This window comes from Eptatretus burgeri, chromosome 2 (assembly GCF_056783735.1).
Source record: "Eptatretus burgeri isolate ZD-2024b chromosome 2, Ebu_testis_v1, whole genome shotgun sequence".
Taxonomy (NCBI): Eukaryota; Metazoa; Chordata; class Myxini; order Myxiniformes; family Myxinidae; genus Eptatretus; species Eptatretus burgeri.
In genome coordinates this window covers 15,892,509-15,903,303 of record NC_140962.1, presented here as the reverse complement: position 1 = coordinate 15,903,303, position 10,795 = coordinate 15,892,509, and the positions used below count along the sequence as shown (strand labels likewise).

The following is a 10,795-nucleotide window of genomic DNA, read 5'->3' as shown; positions in this document are numbered from 1 at the left end:
GGTTTCCGTGAAGCTACTTCTGGTTTATTAATCGTACAATCATGACTATTTCCCTTTACCTACGTTTCTGAATCATCCTTCAAACGACATTTTATGGTTATTAATAGCAGAGCGATGTTTAAACATCTGATGTGATTTGCATGGTTTCCTGCATGTTTGCACATTGAGAGAGGAACGTTGTACAAATCCACTTCACCATCATCTAAATGAGGAAGAGTTTACTTGGTATTGGACATTCAATTATGGGATACTGTTTAACATTCCCATCCAATCAGGTGGCTGGATTCCTTGGTGAAATCCCATTTCATGTGTTGATTTGTCCTTTGCTTCTTTATCTCCTTGTATTTCAATTAAAACTACATTTGGCCTTTTGATATCTCCATCCTTCATGTAAAGTGTATGAGCTCTTCTTTCATCCTGAACAAATTACAAATTCCTGTGCAAATCCCCTTCACTCTGACACCATTCCTGGACAGCCTGTTCCTGAAAGGCTTGAAGTTGAAAAAAAAGTTTAATCGTCGATGCACGTTAAAAATCCCACGGTATTTTCGTGAAGAGTACACGTGTCACGACCGGCATCCTGAACAAAAATTAAATTTATGTTCTTATATTTTCTTTGCTCTGTTGTTTACATATTCTATACTTTAGTTTTTAATCGTCACTGTCTTGTATCCATCAATTAAATTTCTCTTTCTGTTCCTGAATGCTGTTTTAGATTCATCGAAGGAACAGCAGTCGTTCATATTACTGTGGGTTGTACTAAATGAGGAATCTTTTTTTTTGTGGTCCTTATCCTTAGGAATCCTTTTGTGGTCCTTATTCTTGGTAGAACAATAGTTTCTGTGTGACTGTTGTTGCTTGAAGATAAATGTGCAAAACAAATGTACCTCACTTGTTTGACGATGGGGGTGACCCGATGACGGTGTGTTCCGAATGGCAGGATACTGTGAAAAAACTTGATGGAAAGTTGAAGCAAGAGAGGTCAACGCGTGTACTCACAGAGGAGAAAAATAAATTCCTCGTTGAAGAACTTGCCCAAACACAGAGTGCATGCGCGCAAGAGAAGGCTCATGGTGATGAGCTTTCCCAATCCCTGAAAAGGTACTTCGGCTTAACAAGGCCACTTTAACTCTTTTCAACCTTCCCTCGATTAGTTTATCTGTGGTTTGTCGTGTAAATGGTGTTTATTTTGTAGAAGTAATCATAGTGCAGGGGCGTTGCTGACGGGGAACTTGCCCGAAATGTTTTGTGCTGTGCCCTGAATCTATTTTAACTCCTTGGCTATGATAGGCCAGAACATTCCGACCTCAGAAATGAGAAAAGGTTGGAAGTCTAGACGTAGAAGGTGTGTACGAGCGTTGGGCCCTCTCATGTTTCCAACTGTAAAAAATGTGGTGCACGTCGTGATTACTCTCTCAGTGAGTAGCAGCACTTGTAAAAGATAATTTGGTGTCTTCAGATGTCCAGACACCTGGCTGAGAAGCACAATGGGAGAAAATAGACTTCAGCACAGTGCATTGCTTTTGATTGGACAGGGTGCACTGGAATCTGTGTTGGAGGATGACATCATTGATATCTTTGTAAAGATGTCTCACAGATGGTTCATACTGAAGTTTCCCAACAATAAATAAAGGTAGACTGTTTACAAATCCAACTTTTCTAAAACCGTGGATGGTGAGGGTTAATTAATAAATAAAAGATGTGACATTTTGTTAATTATATTTTAAATGGTTAATATCATATCATTAATGTCTGTTTGTCATTTTACAGAAACAAGTAGAGTTTGTAAATAGATACTTTTTTTCTTTTTGTGTTTTATTTATTGTTTGAAATTAAAGGTTGAAACACATCTGAATTGAAAATGGGAAAAAGTACTTTGATCTTCACACGTGCAATATCCTTTATGTGACGTAAGAAATGTCACAATTGACCTATTTTTACACACGTGTCACTGTGCTAAATGTTTTTTTTGGGGGGGAGGGAGGTAACTGGAGATGGAGGCGGACTGGGTCTCAAATCTTTTTGGAAGCTTGCGACGCCTCTGCTGTGGTGTATCTTCTGATTGTACATTGGTCCGTAACGTGTTGTGTCATGGGTCTTGCAGTTTGCAGCATCAGATGGCAAAGTCTGAGAACCATCTCCAGGAGAAGCTCGCAGCAGCTCAAAAGAGAGTTGCTGATTTGGAAAACTCATTACATGCTTCAAAGGAAGAGCTGGCAGTGAAGATGGCTGCATTTAAAATGGTAATTATTGTTTGTACATCATGCATCCACGTGTATTATTAATGTGTGCATGTCGTATGTATTTGTGTGTCCTTCAGGTCCATCTATGTTTGCATTTTTTGCAAATCATTGATGTTTACACATTGTCATCGATGTATACTCCTCTGTGTGTTGTGAAAGTGCGCAGATATCATCAAACATTATTCTGATTGTCGACATGCACACATTCCGGTGCATGTGTTGTGGGCTGGGGTTCGGCAGCGATAAACGACCACCAGGGGGAACAGTAGAGCCGTCTCCCAACGAACACCCGGAATTTAGGTCGTGACTCCCGGACAACTCCGAAAGGTCACGGGTCACTTAAAGGACCGTGGTCGCCAATATTTCGATGGCCTGAGGTAGGGTCCACTTGTCTATTCCAATTTACCGAAGTACTCATGCCGTCGAACTACCGGGGAAGCCACACCCTCGGCCGACTTTGTCCAAACCGAGTCGTTGTTACCGACTCGGATCCGGCGGAACCGAGCGGAAGTTACCAAAGCAGCGCCTGACCAAATGAACAATTTACGGCACAAATGGCTTCCCTAATTCTCAATAAGCACCGTGCTCAGCCAAGAAAGAAAGCACAGACGACGAGCTGGTACATTTAACCATTGGGGTTTATTTATAATAATCGGGAGGGAGACACAGAGCAGACTTAATCATGACTATCAGAAATGCAATTTACAATGTACAAGGCATTAAACAATTGCTGCTTACAGACTGGGCCCACACACACACATACACACACACACACACACACACACACACACACACACACACACACACACACACACACACACTCTCACACACACACACACACACACACACACACACACACACACACACTAAATGGGGCCGGTTGGGCACCTTTCTGCCTCGTGCGGTCTGATCGAGACGAGCCGGTTCGGGGGGGGGGAGCGGGATCGAACCCACACCTTCGTTTCCGCACCAAGCACTAGGGACCGCGCTCTCCAACCAGCCACGCACCAACGAACCAAGACCAAGGAGAAAACCAGAGACGACGATGTCCCAGGACCAGATGAACCAGCCAGCACCAAAACCTGCGACCCCCAAGACGACCAATCTCCCCAGCCTGGCGTTCCTTTATATCTTTCTTGTCCGGGGTGAGAAAATCGCCATCTGAGGCGATCTCCATCCTCATTGGCCGGGGTGTCGTGGGAAAGTCGCCCTCTGTCGCAATCTCCACCCTCATTGGCCGGGGTGTCATGGGAAAGTCGCCCTCTGTGGCAATCTCCACCCTCATTGGCCGGGGTGTCGTGGGAAAGTCGCCCTCTGTGACCATCTCAACCCTCATTGGTGTGGCTGCCTGCAGGGCAATCCTTGCAAAACACTGGAGATGGTCCTGGCACACATGGTGATGGATGGAATGGGGCAAATGCAAATAAAGGCTAGCAGGCATGGGGGTCAAGGCAGAGGCAGGCAGACAAGGCATGGCAAGGCCGGCACAGGCCGCTGTAGCAAAAACAGGCCGGCAGGTGAAGCTGGCCGGCCTCTGGTCTCGTTCAATGAAGTTCATGGAGGGAGTGCGGTGGTGCCGGCCAGTCCAGAAACAGGCTCGGACCTACTCTACTGTCTCCCCCCCAACCTATCGCCTTTGCCTGTATTTGTCCACACCTACTCCCTTCGTTTGCAACAACAAAATTTAGACTTCCCGTTTTTTTTTTTTTTAATCCTTTATAATTGCTCGTCCCTAACCCCCTTACTGTCTTTGTCCGGCTAACCTATCCTGTCCGTCTACTCCCAACCCCTAAGATCCTTTTTGGAGAGGAATAAGGGAGAGACTAGTGTCCTGCCTCAAGGCCCAATGGAGCCTCAGAATAGCCTCCTCAGAGTTCAGCAATCTTCCCAAAGTGAGTCCAGTGGCCTACAAAGATTGAAGGGATGGATGGTGCGAAGGGGTTCATTTCCTATCTGTCCTAGCATTTTTAAACTATCCCCAGGGCTTTTCAACACGCCTGTCACTTTAAACTATCGGTTCTAACAACCACGATTCCCGTCGCCTGTGTTGGTGTCCATTATCAATTTGGGCCCTGCCCGCAAATTTTTTCTTGTGCCCTTGCACAATTTCGTGGCTGGGCAGCGTGGCTCAACTGGCAGGGACTTCCGTCTGCTGAACTCAAATTACGGCACCCCCGGGCCCTGAGGATGTCTCCGAGCCTATCTGCTCCCTATGAACGTGGGAGGGTGCCTTCCTGGCATTGCCACCCTTCCATGCCCACGGGGCATTTTGGTGCTCCGGGTCCCTTTCCGAGAGTCGCCCGTGCCCACTACACTATCCCGATCCCTTGGACCCTTGGCCTACTCTGGCCGACTAGTCCGGCACCCGGGGTGCCCTCCACTCAATACTCACCTTCCCACAGCCACGCTCCCAGCCGGTCAATGAACTTTGACCCCTCCAAAAGGTGTCGTGCCTTCGTACACCACCAACAACAGAACGACCTCCTTTTGGTAAATTTAACTGACCCACTAACTAACATTACACTGACCCCAGGTTCCCTTGGGTGGGATTCACTCCTCCCCCAAATCATTCATTCGCACCATGCATTCCACATTCACTCCACTCACTCACTCACTCGAGGCCGCTGACCCACATTCACTCATTATACACATTTTTTTTTTTTTAGTTCACCACACTGCGAGCTATGTCCCCACTAACTAGCTCGTGCCCCTCGTCATCCCTTACACTAGTGCACGTACCATTTAACTCTATCACTAAGCTCCGTCCCCACTCCACATTCCATGTCCGTCCATGTCTCCCAAAATCCATTTCTAAATCAAACCTAAATTCCCACTATCTCATTCCATGGGCCCCATGGAGAATTACTCATACAGTCATACCCCATGAGGCCGGTCTATCTACCGCTAAACCCTTCCCACTAACTAATGCTCCTATGCCTGTGGCAGGATGTTTACCACATCCTGGCCGGGGCCGTGTACTTGGGGCAAGGCTCTACGAGCCTTGCATCTCCACGGGAGCAGTGGTCATAGCTTCTGCTACTCCAGTCCGATCCATCCATGAGGGCGAAAGGTTGCCCTTGTAGGGTCTCAGGCGGTTCGCGTGGATGATTCGGGGAAGGGCCCGTGGTCCCATCTTAATTTTAATGACCACATCACTAATTTGCGCCAGGACGACCCTCGGACTCTGCCAGGGCAAGGTGAGTTTCGGGCATCTGCCCTTCCTCCTCCGGGGATTGAAGAACCAAATCTTTGTCCCCGGGGGGTACTCACTCGCCTGGCTCTGGTGGTCGGACCTGCGTTTCATTTTCATACCCGCCTGTTGGAGTTGGCGGTGAGCGAAGGCATGGACTTTTTCCATGCCTTCCTCCAACTGACGTGCGTAGCCCTTCCCTGGGGACCGTCGGGACGCTCGGACGTCTAGGTCATGTGGAGGTGGGTGGGTTCGTTTAGTTTCGTTGTGCAGATCACCAATCTAAACGAAATTCACCCTGTACATTCATGAGAACACACCATTGAAATTCCTACTTGTTTCTATATGCACAAGTTGACACACCGACAGTTATTACCATTTGAAATTACCGCGGTGAAGTGGGCGTGGCGTGCTTCTAATCGTGGAGGAAACGACCAGGAAACAACAAATCAAGATGGCGGCGCCCATGGTTGTCGTGTGATTTCGAGTGATTTTTGGTCTTTCAACAACCAAATATGCCTTGCTTCATACACTTGGGCGGGGAGGATGATGAGAAAGTGACGCAATTCACGGATAAGAGCTGGCGTAAGGTATGCGAGTATGCGAAGGCTTGGTGCGACGCCACAGATAATGAAACTATCAACAAATGCCGTTTGCTGGCTGATTAAATTATGAAACTGCTGCCAATGACTGATCCTCCTGCACATGCCGGCTCTCACCAGTTCTGCTATGTGTCGTTTTGTAATAAGGATCATATAAAACGTGCTGAAGCCAGGAAAAGGAAATCAGAAGCCAGCACTACTGCAGTTTCTGCTAGAGTCAGCAGTGAGGTGGTGGGCAGACTCGAAGAAGAGGGGCACTCATACCACAAAATATGTAGAAAATCTCTCAGAACCTCTGTAGAAAGGGTGGCTGGCAAATCAGTTGGTGTACTGCCAAGAATTTGTATCATATGCCAGAAAAAAGACAAATTCATCCGTGTCAAAGGAAAATCTCAACGTGATCAGTTGTCCCTGGCAGAAACACAGGATGAAGGAAAGCTGAGGGAAACTTCTGAGCAGAGGAGAGATGAACGTGATGTGAGAATAATGACAACTATAAAGGAAAAAGACTGTGTGGCGCTGGAAGCTCGTTATCACCATAAATGTAATTATGAGTATGTGAATGACACATACCACAGACAGAGTGAAGGTAAACTCTAAACTCAGAAAGTGAACTATGACTCAACATTTGACATTTTCTGTGATAAAGTAATCCAGGTAAGACTCATTGATGGAAAGCAATCTATACATCTGAAGAAGTTGTGTGAGATGTTCAATGACCTACTCAGAGTATGCGAAGGTCAGGATAATTCAACTCCCAGGCAACAACACTGAAGAAAAGACTGCAGGAACGGTACCCAGACATGATTTTCTATCGTCCACCAAAAATGTCTGAGAGCGAAGTGGTGTACATGAAGGACATTGATATTGGTTGAAGGACAATTTACATGTTCTATACTCGGGAGCACTCATGGTGAGGAATGACCTGAACAAACACCAAAGTGAGGACATCACATGGCCACCACTTGCTCCTGACTTCGACATTTCAAATGCTGAAAGAGCCATCCCTGTTGCATTGTACAACCTTGTTGCATGGATAGTGGGCCTGCCAGATGAGCCAACCCTGGAGAAATTTGTGGAACTCCCATGGCATATTCCTCTGAAAATGCTCTCTATTCTTCAAGACGTTGTTTCTATGGCGTCAAGGGGTCAGACGTTTACTCCGAAGTCCTATGCATTGGGCCCGACTGTGAAACATTGGACTGGTTCTACTCGACTGTTAGGACTGCTCAACAACCTTGGGCATTGTGTCTCAGTCACTACTACACAGGCGTTGGAAACTGCTTTGGTGCTGTTACAGATTGATCAGGAGGGGAAAACTGCCCTCAAACTGCCTCAGAAATGTACCGACAATATTTGTGTACAATAACATTGATTTCAGTGAGGAGACCCTCACCGGTCATGGGACCACTCACCACACCAATGGATTGATGATTCAAGACGCACCCTCTGAGCCGATTCAGGACGCTCGTCCAGTGACTCCAATTAGCCGTCGTCAGCGGTCATTAGTTGGTAACACGCCACCCATTCTCAAGTATGGTGGCGGGAAAAGGCAAGGGACCACAGCCTTTTACACTTGTGACATTGACATCAGTCCGTCACAAGAGGATGGGCTATCGCTGGATTTGCTCTATTGCACAATGAAAACGGTCCAGAAAATGGACGGGCGGTTGCCGACATGGACTGGGTACAACACCCTCCTTCGTCGGGATGCAGAGTTGACCAAGTCAGCCATCATCTACCTTCCCGTGATCGAGGCATCACCCACAGAACTGGACACCGTAAACACGGTCCTACGCCAAAGCATCGATATGGCTGATAAACTGGAACATGAAGAAGTAGTTCTAGTCTTCGACCTTGCGATCTACAGTAAGGTGCAGGAGATTCGTTGGTTGCACCCGGAGTTGACAGAAAGTCTCGGCGAATTCCACCAACTCATGAGCTTCCTCGGCGTGATCGGCAAACATTCAGAGACGCAGGTATGCTGGACCTCATAATAGAGTCTGGTATTGTCGCTCAGCGTTCTGCAAATTCAGTAATAAACGGCCACCACTATAACAGGAGTCTGCGCTGTCACAAGGTCGTCTACGAAGTGCTTGGAAGACTATGCTTCCAGGCCTTCATGAACTCCCTCGCAGAGGAGACGCGTGTGCGATTCGAGAGGTGTATAGAGCGTCTCCAGGAAATGTTTCCGTCTCCGTTGTTCGAACAGTTACTGTCATCGAAAGAGGTCTCGGAAATGTTCACACGCTACAGCGACTTCAGACAGCAGCAATGTAGAGCGAGCAAAACATTCACATTCTGGTGCTCCTACTTGGAAATGGTGGAGCTAGCACTAGAGCTTATACGGGCAACTCGGACTTCGAACTGGCCGAAACACCTTGCGATCATGTGAGCGTCAATGCCCTGGTACTTTGTGTACGATCACCTAAACTATGCAAGGTACTTACCCGTTTACTCGCTGGAAATGGCCGGGCTAGAGCACTCCCACCCAGACACCTATCAAGCATGCATGGACGGCAAATGGACTGCCCAACGGCATACTCGTTATGGATTTAGTAGTGTTGCGTGCGATCAGATCATAGAGCAGACTTTAAATAGGGACAGCAAGACCAGTGGAGGCATCATTGGTTACACTCAGAAAAGCACAGCTGTGAAGAAGTGGATCCTGTCCCAACCAGCACATGCGGAAATCGCAAGGAAATGTGAGTCCATGGCGGGTATCCACGACGAGCCCCGAACGAGAAAGGATTTGGATGTGTCGAGCTCGAAGAAGAATGAAGCAGTGGTTGTACAAGTGATGGACACAGTACTTCAAATGATTAACCCTTTCTCCGGCACTCACCTTGAACTCGTCAATATTATTTCAGGTGCCATCGCACCGCCAGCCACTTATGCGGACTTGATGAATGCGTATGTCAAGGGAGAGAATGCTGTCGTACAATTCATGCGTGATCGGCTTCTCTCGGGTGAGGTCCCATTCTTCAGGCCGATTTCGAAGGCCAAATTGGCAACTTTCTCGAAGGCGCGAGGCAAGTCAGCGACTCCCCACCAGCAGACGCCGAAGGTTGAAATTGCGAATGAACTTCGTCTTTTCACACCACTGCTGTTGATTGGCGAGTAAAGCAATGTAACACTCCACGATCTGCTCGCGTACCCAATGGCGAACATATCTTTCCTGCTGGCATATGGTGATGGTTCGATTGCTTAGACGGACAAAGCCAAACTCCGCAACCATATACTGAAACTGTGGCCCGATTGCCGTGTCAACGCTCGGCCTATCCAAGGTGCAACGATTGTGGATGGAATGGCCGTTATTCAGGTGATAAAGGCTGGTTCACTGCCTAACACTTTAGGCAAACTGGAAGAGATGGTGCTGAACATCGTAGTGGCCAAAGCATGACATAACCAATCTTCGAGACTGGACGTGGTGTTTGATACTTACCCAAGTATCAGCATCAAGTGCTTGGAGCATGCCAGACGAGTGGGCAGGGCGGGCAATCTTCAGGTGCGAACCATCTACGGACGCGATCAAGCCCTTCCAAAACAGTGGGCCAATTATCTCCTGAGCGGAGCCAATAAGGAGGCGTTGATAGAGTTCATCATCAAATCGTGGACGAAAAACATCTCTCCATCAAAACTGGGCGACATGCTGTTGTACGTCAGTCATGCCGGCAAATGTGAGAAAATCGAGGCATCTAATGGTGTCATGACTGTGTCATCAGTACCTGAACTTGAATGTGATCATGAGGAAGCTGACACGAAGCTCCTGCAACATGCCGCTCACGCGGGACAGAATGAAGAGTCGGTGCGCATAGAGAGTTTCGACACCGATGTGTTTGTGTTGGCGTTGGCTCACTCGAAGTCGATTTGGGCACGAAATTTCCATCTGGTCACAGGAAGTCCCAAGGACATTATCGTCGTTGACATTAGGAAGCTGAGTAATGCCCTGGAAAGTTCTGTCTGCAATGCATTGATAGGTGTGCACAATTTCACGGGGAGTGGTACCACCAGTGCATTCCACGGTAAGGGCAAAACAAGCCCATTTGACTTGATGATCAAGAGTCCCCATCTCATCACCTGTTTCGGGAGCATTGGTCGAGAATTCACACGAGATCAGAATATCATTCACGACCTGGAACAATTCGTCTCCACCATGTACAATCAGCTGACCATGAAGAGTGTGGATGAGGCTCACTACAAGCTATTCTGCAGCCAGTCGCTGGGAGAACAGAAGTTGCCGCCTACAAGCGACGCTCTGATCCTGCATTGCAAAAGAATGAACTATCAGTCTGCGATCCACCACCGCACAACTGAGAGGTTTATAGAAGCCCCTTCTCCTACATTTCACGGATGGATGGAACGCAACGGAGCACTGACTGTTCACTGGCTGAGCAAGCCACCAGCGCCGAAGGAACTGTTAGAGGCGACAAAATGTAATCGCAAGAAGACAAAATGCGAGACCAACCAGTGTTCTTGCTGGTCAAAAGGACTGTCCTGCACAGAGTGCTGTGGGTGTCAAAACTGCGCCAACGATGAACAGACCCATGCAGAAATGGAACTTATGGATGATGAAAGCGGAATTGACGATGATTCCGACGACGAACTGTGAATGTAGGTGTCACACTACTTTTGCTGTGGTGATCTACTACACAGTAGTATTCAGGTTGGTTAGCATGTAACAGTGGACTTGAGTTTTGTAATTGCAGCAGTCAAGAGCCTAGTGCAGCAACCGCTTCAGAGCAAGAAATACTGGAGTT

At 47.6% G+C, this 10,795-nt stretch overlaps 2 protein-coding genes across 6 annotated transcripts in view; one reads left to right on the top strand and one right to left on the bottom strand.

Annotated features, from left to right (window-relative positions):
- ACTMAP (actin maturation protease) overlaps positions 1–1,158 on the bottom strand; it is a 78,815-nt gene extending 77,657 nt beyond the window's left edge. Inside the window, exon 1 of one of the 5 annotated variants that reach the window (XM_085863858.1) lies at positions 1,000–1,158. In XM_085863858.1, the coding sequence (XP_085719984.1) occupies positions 1,000–1,072 (73 nt within the window). In that variant the 5' untranslated portion in view covers positions 1,073–1,158. The remainder of the gene's footprint in view (positions 1–999) is intronic. The other 4 variants (XM_085863850.1, XM_085863845.1, XM_085863829.1 and 1 more) reach the window with 4 other exon arrangements.
- An 893-nt stretch (positions 1,159–2,051) lies between these two features.
- Positions 2,052–10,795, top strand: part of LOC147031476 (uncharacterized) — a 76,237-nt gene continuing 67,493 nt past the window's right edge. The window contains exon 1 of the mRNA XM_085863885.1: positions 2,052–2,243. Coding sequence (XP_085720011.1) covers positions 2,118–2,243 — 126 coding nt within the window. The 5' untranslated portion in view covers positions 2,052–2,117. The remainder of the gene's footprint in view (positions 2,244–10,795) is intronic.